Below are 19,146 nucleotides of genomic sequence, written 5' to 3' on the forward strand. Positions count from 1 at the left end.
CGCGAACCCACGATCTCCAGCTAACTATTTTAAGAACCTTCTACTTTTGTGAAATGGAGGTTCACAATCACAGGAGAAGTTGAGACAGCATGAATGCATGTCATCAAAGAAGCAAAAACATGAAGAGAAATGATATCATGACTGGCAATGGGGTCAAGAAATCAAGTGGCACTATATGCTACACACTGTAGGTTTAAAGTTAAAGGAACTGGATTAAACTCTCTTCTTATTCTGTCCCTCCTTCCTCCATCAGGGATGTGCGTAAGTTCAAAGACACCAAGAAACATTTTGACCGTGTGCGTGAGGACATGGAACTGGCTCAGGTGAAGAACGCTCAGGCACCCAGGAACAAGGTGCATGAGGCTGAGGAAGCCACACAGGCCCTCATCCTCAGCCGCAAAGCCTTCAGACATCTGGCACTGGATTACGTCCTGCAGGTGAAACACAACCCACCTCAGACTGTATTATCTGTACTGACCATCAGGTGGTGCTGAAAGTCAACAGACCTTAAATGAAAGAAGACTGCAGATATTCTGCATTGCATAACAAACAAATTAGAACAAATTGTGTGTGATATTAATTGCCCCTTTGGGGATCAATAAAGTTGTTTGAAAATTGAAACAACATCTGTGGCTTAAAAAGAGACAAAATAATGTAAAATCAATCCAGTTACCAACAAAACTGCATACAGTCTAAACAAAGTGTTTTGAATTTGATCTTTGTTGCTGGCAGATTAACGTCCTTCAAGCAAAGAAGAAGTTTGAAATCCTCGATGCGGTGAGTAGCCTACCTTTCCCCCCTGGAGTGGCATTACTATAGTTTGTCTTGTTACATGTGCCTGTGCAAATGAATATGTGCATTATTTTGCATGATGTAGAACAATTTAGTGTTTAAAAAATGAATGAGATCAAAAGAAATGTGAATGGTGTTAAAGAAACAGTGTAAAAGCTTTTTTTTTTGTCTTTGCCTTCCTTCCCTGTGTGTGCCATCCTGCAGATGTTGTCCTTCATGCATGCACAGTATACTCTGTTTCAGCAAGGATTCAACATTTTGGATGAGATTGACCCCTACATGAAAAAACTGGCTGCACAGGTGAGGCGAGAATGAGAAAATGAGAAAGAATGAGAAAGAGAGACAACAACAGGGCAACAATAGCTGCACAACCTCGCAGGAAGTTATTTTGTAGCAGAAGTAAATGTTTTCCTTCTCTCTGTCTTCTTTATCCAAGCTGCCTACAGTGGAACCAGTGGACAGTCATTGATCTGCACTCCCTTTGTTTTGGCCCTGCATGAAAAATCAACTTCTCTGCAAATTATTTAAATTACTGTTCATGAACTTAACAGTAGCATATTTATTATTTTAACATTTAATTAAGATTTAAGTTCATTTTTGACAAAGTAATACTTAAAAACTTTAACAGCATTTGGGTGGATCACTAAGAAACCCAACATTGCACCCAGTGAGTCAAAACTTCACAGATTCTCAAGAAATGTTAATTTCTCAGAGTGCAAAAGATGAAGAACCATACCTTCTTCCACACTTTTTCTGGGTCCGGCTTAAAACTTCAGTCACCCCATGGGTGAAAATTAATGTCAGTTTTCTCTCGTGCACCCCTGTGTCTCTAATGCCTGCTGATGTGTGTTCTATGCAGCTGGATCAGCTGGTCATCGACTCCGCTGTGGAAAAGAGGGAGCTGGAGCACAAACATGCACTCATTCAGCAGAGAGTAAGAACACAACACAGCTATTATTTAACTGTTTCCTGTGTTGACTTTTAACCTCTGCTTTTCCACGCAAGAGGAAACTCATGCACCTCCAGCTCTTTATTGTGTTTTGTAGTTCAGTTGGTTTTTGTCAATTTAGTTAAGTGTCATGCTGTCATTGCCGTGAGTGAAAAGAGTATTGCTTTTGATGTCTTCTGCCACCATCCCTGTTTGTGCATGTGTAAAAATGAAAAGCACCTGTTTGCATCAGAATGTAGAAACAACAAAAAGCTCTGCATGCATGCGACCGGGGATAGCTGACATTTGCCATTTATCATGCTTATGTATTTTGGGTCAAGGATGAACGACACCAAAACGAAACATTGTTACGACTAATATTTTTTGAGAAACTACGGATATTATCTAACATTGCTAATTACATTCTGGACTAATGCGTTATTCCTGCAGGGGGCAGTAACTCATCTTTATATTAAAAGCACGAGTGCATGTGTGATTTTTATTTAATAAGGTCAATGTAAGTACATACAAAAAAATATGCTTCCTGGAGGCAGCTGAAGTTAATTTTCCTTTTATTCAGTTGGACCATCTCCCTAAACGGAACTGTGGGCTGAATGTTTGTTTTTTCATCTGTCAAAAAGCTAAAAGAAAATATATGACAACAAAAGGTAGTCTTATTTTGGCATCAAATGCCTTTCCCAGAATAGAATATCAAAGCCTAAAACAAACAAAAAAGCATTTAATTTTGTTCAAGTTGTACTTTGATGTTCTCTCCAGATGGTTTGGCAGCCACATCAAGTCTCTATGTTAGACACAGGTCATATGGGATTTCACAAACACGTCCACTTACATCTGATAACCTGCATCAGAATGATTCTACCTGATGTAACTTGAATATTCTGTACTGTAAAACTAAGTGACATGGATACATAAAATATTTCTTAAGTGCACCAACTGAAAATAAAATGAAACACTAAATGCATTTACTTACATTAACAACCTATTTCTGATGTCCTTGTGTGTTTACATCTGATATCAAAACTAAATTACTTAAGACAGCAGTATTGGAGTCTGCAAGAGGGCGTCAGTTATGACTGTATTATTTAGTTGTGGAACACAGTCACCTTTTCTTTGTTATAACATCAACCAAGATGTTAAGCCACTGCATTTTTGTGTTTGTGGGTGGTTGGTGTCAGAAGATCTGGCAGTCTGACAAGATTTGTACTTGCACAGAATTTTCTTTGTTGAATGTAAGAAATTATTTAAAAAAAAAACTTGATTGAAAATAAGCATCAGTATATAGAAGGAAGTTGTTTTCAGACACATTTGCACCTGCAGTCTAACAAATGATTCATGGGGTTAATTTACAACTTAAATTCAAGAGTATTTTCAGCATGGAAAAAAAAATCAGGTTTTTAGATGTTAACCTTTCAGTAAATTGATAACTGACAAGCTATAGTTGGACATGGGATGACAATGCTTTAAAATAAACAGTTTGATCATGAAACTGGAATTGCAACATGTAATTTATTCGGACGTAAGTGAAATAAGTTAAGACAAAACTAAAGAAATGTCACAACCTTAAGGTAACAGTTTGCACGGACATTTCTGAGTAGAATGGAGGTAATATAAAGACCTTTAAATAGCTTAAATGAAATAACTTGGTATCTTAATAACACCAAATTCTTTTAATTAAGTTTGTTTAGCTTAAATAACATTGTAGAAGACAAAGCAAATCAAATATACCAAACTACTTAACTAAATAGTTTACTAAACTTGACTTACTTTGTTTAAGAAAGTCTCACGGAGTGTATGTAGTTGGAACTACTTTAAAAAAAGATCCATGCAAATTGCTAACTTATTTTTTTTTTAAGTTAGTTGAGCAGTGGAGAGTGGGTTATAGGTAAAGCTTAAACTAAACTCTTTGAATGTGAAATGTTTTTGTGGTTTCTTCTGGTTTGTGAGCCTGTTATCAATTTTTGGGACCTTTTGACACAGTGTCATGTCTCACAATAATACACATTTGACTTCATGTAGTGAAATATGCTGAGTGGTTCTCATGTATTAATAATTCTTTGTCTCTGTCTCTCCTCACTTGAACACGTCAAACCCCATCGTTATCTTCTTCCTCCAGACTCTAATGCAGGTTAGTTTATTATTTTAATCATTATTTTGTTTTATGTCTGAAGCTTTAAATTCAGCCAGGATCTGTGTTTTGCATAGATGAAAATGTGATTAAAGTCACACTGAAAACTTGTTTACTCAAGTATTGCATACTTAAATTGTCCTGCAGATGTTTTCCACATTCCATCATAACTGTATTTGCAGGTTGTGTCAGCAGTGTTTGGGCAGTAGGTGCAACAAACACACCACATGCTGGAGGTGTGCATTTGTTATCATTTGACAATGGTGTTATTTCCATTTCATGATAAACATTAACATCCCACAATTCCTTGTCTAATGCCGAAATTATCATGAAATTACCCACTTTATTGTTGTGTGATATTCTCTGGAGTCCTGGTTTGAGGGAAGTTCAACAAGCTGATCAGTGATACACATCAACATGGTTTGTGACTTTTTGGAAGAGAGCGTGGCCAGCAGCAGCTCCTTTAAACTTAAAGAAGCATTAGCAGAGACTGACTGCTTTTTATAGACATGAAAATGGGTAAAGTTAGGAAGCATCCCCTAAGTGTCTATGAAATGTTTTATGGCTACAGTGTTGTGGGTTTTTTTGTGTGTGTGTGTGGGGGGGGGGGTGGGGGGGGGGTCGTGAATGAAACTATGTGTAAAATGATGACTAAAATGGACATAGACATGCTCTCAAAAACTAATTTGCATTTACAACTTCCATTCTGTTGCAAAGCAGAAAACAACATGGTAATGGGAAAAAGAAAAAAAAAGTGTGATTTTTAGATCAAATGTGAAATTGAGACAGTCTTGGGAGGGGTTGAGAAAAGGAAATATGTTTGATTTGGTGACTCTGTTCTGGAGTCATGATCAAAATAAAAGCTGCTGGTTGGGGGGAAAAATAAGGGCGGTAATCGACTCACACAGCACAACACTACAATGACAGCCCCTAAAATCATCAACAACAAAATCAATCAAATGATAAGAGGACTGATGAAATTTCAACATTTCAATTATTAACTTTGTAGTTTGTAAATAAGTAATTTTTACCACTATTGTGCTTATTAATATGTGTGTGAGCAGAAATAATATTTTAATGACTAGTATAAATAAATATTAATAAAATATATTGATAAATGTAAGCTCTGTGACATTGGCTGCTTTGTTTTACATCTTGTCTTCTTTTCTTTTCCTCTTTATCATAGCAGGCTTGATTTGCTCTGAAAAATGTGCACACCTGCATTAGGTGTGCACATTCTCAGCGCATGTTGTTCCTTTATCAGTTTCAACTCAAGCATGGAAAAGATGTAGATGTGTTTTTTGTACATACACATCTTTTATAAATGAAGCCCCTGATGACCTAAATTGGTTTACTGAAAAGATGCCTTGAAAGGTTTTAAAGGATCTTTCAGACTGCTTGGTAACTGATAGAGCAGAAGAAAGCAGCTGGTGCTTTGGTTGTAATTTTGACAGACATTGGTGTTGGAATTAATTTAAAATGTATGACATTACGACGTGGCTTTTACTGTCTTTGACCATGTATAAATATAATTATCACTAACACATTAGCACATAATCTACATGCCTGTAATCTCAGCCCCTGCACACGTGGATCATGAGATTTACTGCTCTTAATGACACTCCCTCGGCATTTGCAGTATTTGTCACACATAGCTGGGTGTCTGACAAAGTGTGGACCAGCAAATTGTGAGTCAAGTTTAACGATGTGGAACATAATGAGTGACTGATCTGTGGAGAGCACTTTTATGACCGGCACATGCTGCCCGTTCCTGCTGGATTCAGTAGGTCTTATGGAGTTGTGTGTGTGGTGTGTTCACTTTGTTTACAGCATGAGTGTGTGCCGGTATTTGTCTGTACACACTACAGCAGGCAGCAGGCAGGACATTATCACTGTGTGGCTGCAGCAGAGCGACGGGTCGCTGTGCATACTGATGCATGTTTTCACCCTTTAAATCTGTAAGTTTAGATGTAGATGTGCAGTTGTGTTGGTTACTTTTCTCCGTCCTGCCTCTATATGTAGAAAAAGAACTCTGTCTTTACCTCATCGTGTCCTCACTTGATGAATTTTCTTATTTTTAAAACAGTATTCTTTTCATTCCTCTTTTTTTGCCTCTGGCGCACTCTTGCGTGCGCAGTGTACATGTGTGCACGTACACACACACACACACACACTTTTTAATTTCAGTTTTTCATTTTATATAGCACCAGATCACAACAAAACTGCCTCAATATGCTTCACATGAGTAAGGTCTAACCTTATCAACCCCTACAACAAGCACACAGGTGACAGTGGTAAGGAAAAACTCACTCTGATGATATTGAGGAAGAAACCTCAAGCAGACCAGACTCAGAAGGGTGACCCACTACTTAGGCCATTCTAACAGTTACAAGATTTTGCAACGTTTCACAAAGCTGAAAACATGAAATCAAAACAACATCTGCTGCATCAGCTTCAGGCATGGTGTCTTGCAGTCAGTCCAGCATCTCACGGTCTGTCCAGCATCCCGTTGTCTGTAGCCGCCAATCCCGTGCAATACCCTCCGCACCTTGGACAGAGAGAGGCAAAGAGCAGCCAGAAAAACCACCAGAAATTTTCAGTCTCACCAAGCCCCAGTCGTACACATGAAAAGGTGATTATCAGTGACAGGATCATCTTCGCATGCTTCCTGTCACTGTGCTTGCACAGGCAGCAAAACATAAAAAACAAACATAATTAATTAATTAATTCTCCCTCTTCAAAAGGCCCGCATTATCTCATGATTCTGCAGAAAAGGTTGCTTTTGTCTTCCTTATCAGTGTGCACACACTCATGCACGTTTGCACAGTCTCTCTTTCTCCTCAAAGAGAGATTTTATTTTTACATCTAAAGTAAGGCAAATAAAAAAGAAGTATCTTAAAAATAGTTACACATTTAATAATTAGAAGAAGAAGCTCCTTTGTTGTCACTGTACATACATGAATACATATAACGAAATTTGTCCTCTGCATTTACGTAACACATCCAAATTACAGTTAGCCAGAATCCAACCACGAGGAGCCGCAGGCAGCCACAGTCCGACACCCAGTGACCAGCTCCAGATGTAGAAACACTTCCTTAGTCAGGTGCAGAGAAAGGAACAGACCCTAAATAAGCATATTTTTGATATTGTGAGGAAACTAATGTGCCTGGAGATAATCCACTCAGAAATGAGTTGAACATACAAACTCCACACAGAAAGGACCAGGTGGGAAGTGATCTCAGGAATGTCTTCCTGTGAGGCCACAGTCTATAACTCCCCTTATACAGTTCATCACAGGTTGCTCCCACAGCATATGCCTGCCCAGTCACAACTGAGTGGACTAAGTTCCATGAATCAGTATGAAACATGTCCGGCATGGGTATTGTACACTCTTAGTGCACTCTCTAAGTGTTCATTCTCATGTTGTTGTCTTGTTTTACTGTCTGTTGATTTAATTGATCTTGTCTTATGTATGTCACAGAATTTTAAAATGATTAATTTCTGGCCTTGGCAGGAGAATTTCGTCATCCACATTCATACATTTATAGGATTTTTGGGGTGTTTTGAATTTATGCTCCAATCATATATAGTGGTCAAAGGTAGATAAAAACTGGTTTTGCACATCCCTTTTTAATGTCCTGCTCAAATCCCTTTTTGGTCATGGAGTGCAGTCCATCCATCCATCCATCCATTTTCTTCCGCTTTATCCGGAGTCGGGTCGTGGGGGCAGCAGCTCGAGCAAAGCCACCCAGACCTCCCGATCCACACACACCTCCCCCAGCTCCTCCGGGGGAACCCCAAGGCGTTCCCAAGCCAGCTGAGAGATGTAGTCCCTCCAGCGTGTCCTGGGTCTTCCCCGGGGCCTCCTCCCAATGGGACGTGCCCGGAACACCTCTCCAGCGAGGCGTCCAGGGGGCATCCGGAAAAGATGTCCGAGCCACCTCAACTGACTCCTTGCGACGTGGAGGAGCAGCAGCTCGACTCCGAGCTCCTCCCGAGTGACCGAGCTCCTCACCCTATCTCTAAGGGAGCGCCCAGCCACCCTGCGGAGGAAACTCATCTCGGCCGCTTGTACTCGCGATCTCGTTCTTTCGGTCATGAGCCAAATCTCATGACCATAGCTGAGGATCGGAACGTACATCGATCGGTAAATCGAGAGCTTTGACCCCCTACTCAGCTCTCTCTTCACCACGACGGTCCGATACAGCGACCGCATCACTGCAGATGCTGCACCGATCCGTCTATCGATCTCACGCTCCATCCGTCCCTCACTCGTGAACAAGACCCCAAGATACTTAAACTCCTCCACTTGAGGCAAGGACACTCCACTGACCTGAAGAGGGCAAAGCACCTTTTTCCGGTCGAGAACCATGGCCTCGGATTTGGAGGTGCTGATTTTCATCCCGGACGCTTCACACTCGGCTGCAAACCGCCCCAGTGCACGCTGAAGTTCCTGATTTGACGAAGCCAACAGAACCACATCGTACTCAAACAGCAGAGACGAGATTCTGTGGTTCCCAAACCAGACCCCCTCTACACTCTGGCTGCGCCCATAAAAATAATGAACAGAACCGGTGACAAAGTGCAGCCCTGGCGGAGGCCAACGTGCACTGGAAACAGGTTTGACTTACTACCGTAAAATAAACTATTTGTGCCATCCAGTAAAATGATCAAGATAAAGCGGACAATGGTGTGCTGATCCAATGTTTTCCTGCGGTTCTCGCTCTGGTTTGACATGACACATCTGTCAGGCTGCTGATAGTTGCAGCTTACTTCCTCCTTCATCCATTGGCAGTGTCAGCAGATGGCATTGCAACCAACGCACAATAGGCAGATTAACAATAGGGCAGACAGTGATGACAGAATAACACAGATCAAATGACGAGAAGTTACAGATGGAGACATGACATGACTTGAGAAATTCCACAGAAATCCTACAAAGTAAATCTCTTCTCGCACAGAAGATGTGTGTATGGTGTGTTAGTGGCAGCCATTGGCATTCTGCACTTGCCAGTACTTGTCAGCAATACTGGCCACTGCTGCCGTGTGCGCAGTGTTCAGTGGCATTTAATGTAGTGTGTAAGCCTGGGTGTTGCCTACCACTTCCTTGCCAGTATTTTATCAGCTTTGTCTCTTATTTTTTTCTTTTATCATTAATTCATTTTTAATTAATTTAATTTTATCATTAATACAGCCACGGAGCATTACCATAACCCCCACCACATCAGAGATTACAAGTTACTTTGGAGGGTTCAAGCTATGATTAAAGACCCCCATTTTACAACTCAGTGGCAAAAATTGGAGAAGAGAATCATAGCAGGTTGCACCATACCCCCCCCCCCCCCCCCCCCCCCCCCCACATCTTGTTTGTCATGGGAATGAATGTGCTTATTACAGCAGCAGTTAAGGAATCCATTGGGCCAGTGATGGAGTCAGGCATCTTCCAATCTCCAGTTTATGGGTGACCTATCCATAACTACAGCATCTTATGTACAGGCAAATTGAATCTTGAATGCACTCGATGAGGTGGTAACATGGGTGAGAAATCAGAAATTGGAAACCAACAAGTTCCTGCTCCAAATCCAAGGGGAGGTTATACATCAATTGAAGAAAACCCAATAAAATGTCTGAGGAAATGATTTGATGCCTTTCTGATGGACAGAAGTCATGAATTTGGGATGGAGAAGCAGGTAGACCACTGGCTAAGAAAGATCAAGGGATGGGGCCTGCCAAGAAAGTTCAAGGCCTGGCTCTACCAGTGTGGTCTGCTGCTAAGACTGATATGGCTACTGACAATATATGAAATACATGTAACATCAATGAAAGCAGTGGAGAGATGCGTGAACAAACACCTTTGGCTTGGAGTTTCACCATGGCAAGAGAGGCGCTATGGCACACATACTGGCTGGGTGAAAATGCGCCAGACTCACTGGAACCAGTTTGATCTGTCACTTTATCAGGGAGGGGGAGAAGGCTGTCCTCTCCAGAAAAACCAAGACAAGCCTCTTGCAGGCAGCTCAGTGGTGGGAGATGATGTTGGCCTGAGAAGAAAGGGCCGCTTTCCCTAAGTTGTCCAAGCTTCCCTGAGGCCTAATATTGTGGTATGTTCTGACGAGGGGAAAAAAGATCATCCTGAGCGAACTGATATTCTCGTAGGAAGACAGATGTGAAGAGGCCTCAGAGATGAAGAACCTCAAATACCCAAGAATACAGGGATAAAGGGTTGCAGTGAAAGTCTGGTTATTCCCAGTGGATGTTGGCTGTACCGGTTTCCCAGCCCAGTCTGTGTGGAAGACTCTTACAGCTCTGGGAATGGTAGGTAGGGAGAGGAAGTGTACGGCTCATAGGCTGGGGTAGCAGGGTAGAAAGCCTCTTGCTGGCTCTGGAACAAGTGGAAGGAGTTTTTGAATTTGAATTTTGAATTTGAGATGAGCTGGAAGCCAAGAGAACATGGTCAGTTGCTGGCTATTGCTTCTGGTCCACCAGCTGGAGGACATTGTGGTTCAGGCTCGAAATGTCTGATCACAAAAAGGTGACTGAAAGCAGTGGCATCTAGAAACATCTGGATTTATTTAATAGTAGCATGGATTTTCAGTTTCTGAACAACTTGGTGCTTCCTGCCTCTCACACAGGTGGTGTGTGCTTGGCGCATTAGTGGGTGTAAGTGGCGACCTTGCAACAAGTGAAGTTGAGTGGCGTATGTTTTGAACACCAACAAAACATTTGCCACAAGATTCAAGATTTGGTTTGTCATTCCACCAAGTATATGCATACACTGAATGAAACGAAAAATCATTCCTCATCAGCTCCTTTCTTGCAGTATGTTAAACTAAAATAAATAAATAAAAGCTGCACTAAAAAAACTGAACTAAGTAATAAAATATTAGACAAAATAAGCAAGCATTCCAGTCACACATGCCGCGGTCACACGATCACTAATCACAATCACTGTTCAGTGTTATTTTTGTCCATAATAATCATTAAGTGCTTTAAGTGATTCTTAAGTGCTTTAAGTGATTTTGACAGGTGAACAACTGTCAAACAATGCTATGAGTTAGTTTGATAAGTGGAAGGGGACACAATCTATTCACCAGCTGGACAGCTTGTGGAAAGGACCTGTTTATCATTCTGCTGGTTTTGCAGCCAATGCTCCTGTACCGCTTCCCAGATGGCAGGAGGGAGAACAGGCCATGAGAAGGCCGATGAAGGTCCTTGATGATGGAGGTCACCTTTCAAGCGCAGCGCTGCTCATAAAGCTCCATCAGTAATGGAAGAGGGGTACCAATGATCCTGCTGGCTGTCTTCACTATCCTGTTTAGCCTCCGTTGTTCATAGGCTCTGCAGCCCCCGTACCAGGAAGTGAAGCTGTATGTTAGGATGCTTTCAATGGTGCCCCTGTAGAAGGTGATAAGATGATGAGTCGGAAGACTCTTCATCTTATCACCATGATGTGGTGAGTGCCGACAACCGAGTGGCATTGTGTGACATGTTTGTGGCGAGTAGTGGCATATTTGGCGAGTTGGGTGGCAAGTGCTACCTACCTACCTACCTATCTATGTACTGGCCTGGGCTCTGCGTTCTCAGGGTGCAGGACTACTCTGTGTCCCTAGGGTGCATTAAAAAGTCTGTGAGTCACAGAGCTTTCTCTTATCGTGCCCCTGTTCTGTGGAATGATCTCAGATTCTGTAGAGACTTGCAAGTCCAGACTTAAGACGCACTTATTTTTCCTTTTGTATGGCTCGCATACTGGCATTGTATGCTACTATGCTTTTTACTCTTTTAAATTCATTTTATTAGGAAACGGAGCAGGCTGCGACCTCAACTTTATCTAAATTCTTGGTCTTTTAGTGAAGCTTAGGGCTAGTGGCCAGTGATCACCTTAGTATTTCTTCTGTTTTTCTTGTTGCTTAATGCTGACAAATTATACTGTATTTGTTGTTTTTCTGATGCCTGATTCTGTTTTTCCTCTCTGTTTGAGGTGCAGCTCCATCCAGGGATGGGTGTGGTGTCTGTTTTCTGAAGCCCTCCTGTCCTGTGCACCAGCAATATTTCCTGTATATTCATTTTGTGAATTGTTTGTATAGCATGGCCCAAGCAGAGGGTCACCGCTTTAAGTCTGGTCTGCTTGAGGTTTCTTCCTCAGAGGGGGTTTTTCCTTATTACTGTCTCCTGTGTACTTGCTCTAGAGGTTGATAAAGTTGGACCTTATTTATGTGAAGTACCTTGAGGCAACTTTGTTGTGATTTAGCGCTATATAAATGAAATAAATTGAATTGAAGTGCTCCACGTGCCTCTCGACACCACAAACAGGCGTCTGAGTGAGAGGGGCTTTAATCACATGCACGTGTGTGCACGTGCGTATACAGTAGTGTTCAGAATAATAGTAGTGCTATGTGACTAAAAAGATTAATCCAGGTTTTGAGTATATTTCTTATTGTTACATGGGAAACAAGGTACCAGTAGATTCAGTAGATTCTCACAAATCCATTAAGACCAAGCATTCATGATATGCACACTGTTAAGGCTATGAAATTGGGCTATTAGTAAAAAAAAGGTAGAAAAGGGGGTGTTCACAATAATAGTAGTGTGGCATTCAGTCAGTGAGTTTGTCAATTTTGTGGAACAAACAGGTGTGAATCAGGTGTCCCCTATGTAAGGATGAAGCCAGCACCTGTTGAACATGCTTTTCTCTTTGAAAGCCTGAGGAAAATGGGACGTTCAAGACATTGTTCAGAAGAACAGCATAGTTTGATTAAAAAGTTAATTGGAGAGGGGAAAACTTATACGCAGGTGCAAAAAATATAGGCTGTTCATCTACAATGATCTCCAATGCTTTAAAATGGCCAAAAATCCAGAGACGCGTGGAAGAAAATGGAAAACCATCAAGAATGGCAAAGGCTCACCCATTGATCAGCTCCAGGATGATCAAAGACAGTCTGGAGTTACCTGTAAGTGCTGTGACAGTTAGAAGATGCCTGTGTGAAGCTAGTTTATTTGCAAGAATTTCCCGCAAAGTCCCTCTGTTAAATAAAAGACATGTGCAGAAGAGGTTACAATTTGCCAAAGAACACATCAACTGGCCTAAAGAGAAATGGAGGAATACGAGGTCTGTGAGAAAAGAATCCGACCTTTTTATTTTATGCAAAAAATATATGGATTTGATTCATATGTTTTTACGTCAGCCAAGCTTGAACCTTCGTGCGCATGCGTGAGTTTTTCCACGCCTGCACACACACACACACACACACACACACACACACACACACACACACACACACACACACACACACACACACACACAAAAGGTTAAGTTAATTAAGTCACTTACATAACCTTTTGGGTTGAAACCAAACTTATTTTTAAGTTGACACAGGATTTTAAGGCAGCAATTGAACCTATGTTTCTAAGTAGAACACTGTAGTAGTTGTTATGTAGCAGGAAAAACCTGTTGAATTCAAACTGACAGATTCTTTTTCTTTTGTTTATACGGTGCTGTTTTTAGTTATCACCTTCATTTTTTCCTGTGTCACTTTTAGAAATTTCCAGTCTCACCAAACACGTCAGTAAACATGAAAAGGTGATTATCAGTGACAGAATCATTTTTGTTTGCTTCCTTGTCACCATGCTTGCAATGGCATCAAAACATTAAAAAAAAAAATAAAAAAATTCTCCCTCTTCAAAAGCTCCGCATTATCCCATGATTCTGCAGAAAAGGTTGCTTTAAGACATTTAAAATTTTTTCTTCCTGCAACTACCTTTTGAACATCACTCTTAAATATGCAGATATCCTGGTGCAGGAATCACAGCCTTAAAACAACATTTTATCAATTATACATATTATTCATATTGTATGTATAGCCAGTGTAATAGCTGCAATAGTGACAAGCAGTTAAGGCTGAACTGGATGGTACTTTGAAAATGTTGTTACATCTCAGGGATTGGAAAGTGGATGTTTAAAGATAAAGCACAATAGCATCACTTTATTGGCTGTAACAGATATGTGAGAGCAGCAGAGAGGTGCTGGTGCTAAACAAAACATGAAAATAAAGACGGCGAGTGAGTACATTTGCTTTCATGATGTTCTCAGGAACATAAAATGAAATCACTGTTGATGGTGAGAAATCATTTTTATTGTTCTAACTCCCTGATAACTTGATGTCTGTGCCATCAGTCCAGCATGTGATTTTGTTCTCCATGAGGATTCTTGTGTCTGTTACAGTGTTGGGCTGGTGATTTATTTATTTAACATTGCACAGGAATAAAGAAAAAGGCATTTGACAAAAGGAAACAATAACTATTGTGAAAGAAAATTATCAACTATCTTGAGAAAAAAAAATTGTAGTAATACAATGTTAATTTTATGAAGTTTATTGTCAATAAATAAACTTTATCACTACGTCAATACATGGTGTACGTGTTGGCACTGTGAAGTCTTTAATTGATGACTGCTTATAGTGTTTGATTGAATGTGTAGCGCAACACATGTCTCACATTGCACACAAACTGAAGAGAGGTTTATAGTTCATTATTATGGACATGCAGGAATAATGATGCTAGCCCATGTGGACAGTGAGAATATATTGTTGTATGCCTTTCATCATAGTGTTTTGCTGTGATTTTATATGTAGTTTGGTTGTTGTGTTCTTGAATATTTATACCATCAACACAAACAGTTGACTACCATTCCAGGCCCTTACTAGTAAATAACTGTCAGCAGAATTAACAGGGAGATGTTTTGAACCAAATGCACCACCTTAGAGCCATCACGATATGCAGGCTACACCCCATCACTCATACTAAGTCCAAACAGAAATACCCTCGTTGAGTTTCAAACATCCAGCAACCTTTTTGCTATCATATTTACGGCGCTCACCATTCTCCATGGTACCATCCTGCATAAACAAAAATGTTATAAACATTTTAAAGCAGTTGTTTCAAGAATTCCGTGTTGGATGATCGACCATAATGGGGGAATCATAATTATTGATCTTTTTATATATGTGAGCTCCATGTGCTATGAAGTGCCTGAATATGACTCAAGTCGGGCACACTATTCAGATTCAGCACTGAAAGAAATGAAGTTTTAGAGTCGAAGTGGGATGAACTCAAGCTTATGTCTGAATGGGATTATACTTTCATCGATATGTGTGTTGTGTACATTCAAGCTTTGAAATTGAAATCTTGCTTTGCTGGATGTGAAATCATTTTGTAGGGAGATTGGAGATACATCAAGGTTAGGGTGAGATATGGTTAATGTCTTGTTTCAGTGACCGATCGGGCATCAGTACGGTCACTGATTTAGTAATACAGTGTATTTTACTGGGGGTCTAATCCTATCCTCCCAGGGACTTTGTAGCCTTTTGTCATTGTGAACACTGGACTATAGATGATTACTTAACTGCAGCATTTCTGTCATTGCATGTTTTGACAGATCTGTGTTTTGCTTTAGCTCTATTTTGTTATTATGGCCATAGCAGATGGTCACCCCAACTGTGTCTGGTCTGCTGTAGGTTTTTTCTTGTAGTCAAATATATATATATATATATATATATATATATATATACACACACACACACATATACAGCCACTGCTGCCATCGCAGTTCTGTATAAATTAAATTGAAGTTCAGAATTGAAAATTTGTTATCTAGAGAAGATGTGCCCACTTTCCTTTAAAGGGCCATAGTTTATTTTAGATGTAAGGAAAAAATAAATGATGGTGTGTGTGTGGGGGGGAAATCGCATACATACGGTTACATTAAAACTAAATGTATTATATTTGTAGAAAATGTACATTCTGAATTTAAAATTTAATTGGAAAATAAAAAAAACCCTGCCATTTAATCTGTTGAACTGTAATAAACAAACAAAGAAACAAACAAACAAAAAAAAACAAAATGACAAAGTATTGTAGGACTAATACACTTACTGTTTTGTTTTATACCCCATGTTGTTTGGCATATCAGTTATGTTAAAAGTTCAGTTATATTAGTTAATTTGGGTGTTATGGTAACTTACGTGCTACCGGAACTGCGTAGGCACGTTGTGAAAAAAAGAAGGCAGTCTGTTTTTTGTTTTGTTTTTTTTGATGGTGTGTGTCGCTCGCTGGCTCTGGTGTGGCTCAAGAAGTCGTCTGCACCAGGGTTAGAGCGTCCACACAGCTGTACACCTGCCATTCTTCAGTAAAAGAAGATAAACTTCATTTTCCTCGTCACGAGTCATCCTTCTCCTGCTTTCCTTGTTGGCAGAAGCTAACAACTGGTGTCGGAAGTAGGAAATTCGGTGAGAGAGCGGTGCTGTCTCTGTGTGCGCAAAAGCTGGCAAGCTGCCAAGTGACTGGCTGTTGCACTGTAAAAAAAAAAATACTGCACTGCTGAAAGACTGAATCAGTAAGGGAGATTAAAGCATCAGACTGAGGACTACAAGCTGAGTAAAGCAAGTGAAAGTAATTGGCTGCAGTATAAAACAAAATAAGCTGCACTGTTAAAAAAAAAAAAATGACTGTAAAAAATAAATAAAAAGAGAAACAGAAAATGGATGAGACTGAAGAATTGCTGGGAGCTATAGCAGCGCCTGCTGAGCCACCAGCATGGCTGAAGACATTATTGGAGCATCAGACTCAGCAGTTTCAAAAACTTCTAGCACGTTCTACAACATGTGACGGCAGAGCCAAGGGGAACAGTAAGAGAGAAAACTGCAGTGTTGGGTCAGCATGCAGGTGCTATTAATCCTCCATCAACATTCCGAGGGATGCAGGAGCAACCCAATAGTCAAGCTGATATGCCATTTGCAGCAGAGCTGGAGGTAATTCGACAGAGGTCTCACAGTGCAGGCCCCCCTAACACCGCTCACATACAAGACCCAGCTGTGCGGCACAGAGATGAACGAATGCTTCAGCGTCCTATCCCAGCACAAATGGCTCCACCGGATGGATACGCCATGCATGGCAGCAGTGGAAATTGGCAGGATATGGGGCGACCTTCACCACATGAAGCTACCAAAGTCAAGCTACCCACGTATGATGGCAAAGATGACTGGGATTCATTTCTGTTGCCCTTTGAGCGCCAAGCATGCAAATATGGATGGACTGGTGCAGAGAGAGTCGACAGACTCCATGAATGCCTTCGTGGAGTTGCTATTCGTTATGTCTGCTCCTTGCCCGAACACATTCGTGAAGACTATACTCTCCTTAAAGAACAGCTCACACAATGGTTTGGAGTGAAAGATCCCCCTACAACTGTCCACAGGAAGCTGGGAGAGTTGCATCAGGTCAAGGAATCACCAGCAGAGTTTGCTGAGGAAGTGCGCTGCCTTGTGAGCCTGGCTTATCCTGGCACGGACCTGTTGCTACAAGACCAACTGGCCACTGATGCCTTTTTAAAAGGACTGAGGAACCAAAAAGTAGCCTATGAGGTAATGAATCATGATTCTCAAACACTGGCTGAGGCACAGAAGTTGGCAGAAGCCCATGAACATAACTTCAGGGCAACCTTGGGCCACGATGCAGAGATGAGGCCAGGAAGGGCCAGACGTATCGCCTGGGCAGATGAAGAAGCAGACTTTCCTGATGAACTTTTTTTGGCATCCAGACGTCTACAGGGCCCCAAGTATGTCACTGACGATCAATTTAAGACACTGATGGACAAAGTGGAACAGCTGCATCTGAAGTTGGAGCACCTGCAGCCTGTAGCCCAAGAATATGGAAGCACGGGGCTCAGTGAGCACTCAACATCATATGGCATAAAAACACGTGAACCAGAGAGGGCCCAGAGACCAGCATATCAACTGCCTTCACAAGGCCCAAGAATGATATCACCCAGCCCAAACAAAGCAAACAAAATAACTTGTTTCTGCTGTGGGGAAGTAGGGCACATTGTGAGAGAGTGCTCAAGGTCACCTAGTCCAAGCAGCCATAGGGACATTTCCATAAAAAGCAAGCCAGGGGCTTTTGGGAATCCTATGAGCCAGGAGGGCCAGCTTCCCAGCCCACAGCTAGGACTCACAGCTAAGAGAGGTCCCAGCTTGCAAATTGAGGTATCAGTGAATGGCCTGCCTGTCCAAGCCATTGTCGACTCAGGTGCTGAAGCTACAGTGATCTCTGAAGAGGTTTACAACATGCTCCCAATAGAAGCACGGAAACCGCTCACCAGGACCTCTCTCAGAAATGCTGAAGTTGGTAGCAGAATGTCTGCCTTGGGGGAATTTGAAGTCACCTTAGAGACTGGAAGTCAGAAACTCAAGTGGAAAGTTTTTGTTGGTCGGATCCAAGACCCCATTCTTCTGGGCCTTGATGCAATGCAAGCTGCTGATTTGACAATCTTTGCTGGTCGCCAAGTATTTGTGGGCAGTGAGCCAGTGCCTACCAAGGTCATTGAGAGCAACGGGGAAGACTACTCTGTGGCACATGTACTACTGGAAGACAATATTATCCTACCACCAGAAAGCGAGTGCCTTGTCTGGGGTAAAGTCGATAATCCACGGCCTGGTCTCCCAGCAGTCCTGGAACCACTCAACATATCTAACACCATCTCTTCAGGAAGTGTTGCCATCTACATGGGCCCCAGAGTTCCTGTCCGTCTCTGCAATTTCTCAAGCTCCAAAGCATCCCTGCTCCGTGGGGTTTGTGTTGGAATTGTGGTTGAAACATTCCCAGAGGATCCTGTTGTCATAGTTGACTGCAACAGTGGTGAGCAGAAAACTGTGTTTGAAGAGGAACGCAGCAATAGAGCTGAGCCAATGGTCGGAAGAGTGGCAAGAAATGTAATGGAACTACCAGAACACCTGCAAGTTCTGTATACATCCTCGAGTGAGGCTCTCAGTGAAGATCAGCAAGTGACACTGATTGAGCTCCTCCTAAAGTACAAATCCCTCTTTGCAGCTAGTGATACAGACCTTGGGCATCTCTCCGCTGTCACCCATAAAATCAGCACTGGGGCTGCCAGCCCAGTACGCCAACCAGTACGACAGACTCCTCTGGGTTTCCAAGATGAGGAAGAACAGCACCTCAAAGAAATGCTAGAAACAGGAGTAGTGGTGCCTTCCTCCTCTGAGTGGGCATCACCAGTTGTCCTTGTTCGCAAGAAGGATGGTGGTGTTCGCTGGTGTGTTGATTATCACCGTCTAAATGGTCTGACACTGAAGGACGCTTATCCATTACCCAAAATAGATGAGTGCCGCGATGTCCTGGGGGAAACCACTGTTTTCTCCACCCTAGATCTCCAGTGTGGATACTGGCAGATTGCTGTGGACCCTAAAGACCGTGAAAAAACAGCATTCATTA

At 41.7% G+C, this 19,146-nt stretch overlaps 1 protein-coding gene across 1 annotated transcript in view; it reads left to right on the forward strand.

The window, feature by feature from the left end:
* acap3b (ArfGAP with coiled-coil, ankyrin repeat and PH domains 3b) overlaps window positions 1-19,146 on the forward strand; it is a 202,674-nt gene that overhangs the window by 143,024 nt on the left and 40,504 nt on the right. The window contains 5 exon segments of the mRNA XM_034166998.1: window positions 254-437; window positions 733-777; window positions 997-1,092; window positions 1,652-1,726; window positions 3,855-3,866. Coding sequence (XP_034022889.1) covers window positions 254-437; window positions 733-777; window positions 997-1,092; window positions 1,652-1,726; window positions 3,855-3,866 — 412 coding nt within the window.

This window comes from Thalassophryne amazonica, chromosome 3 (assembly GCF_902500255.1).
Source record: "Thalassophryne amazonica chromosome 3, fThaAma1.1, whole genome shotgun sequence".
In the NCBI taxonomy this organism is placed as follows: domain Eukaryota; kingdom Metazoa; phylum Chordata; class Actinopteri; order Batrachoidiformes; family Batrachoididae; genus Thalassophryne; species Thalassophryne amazonica.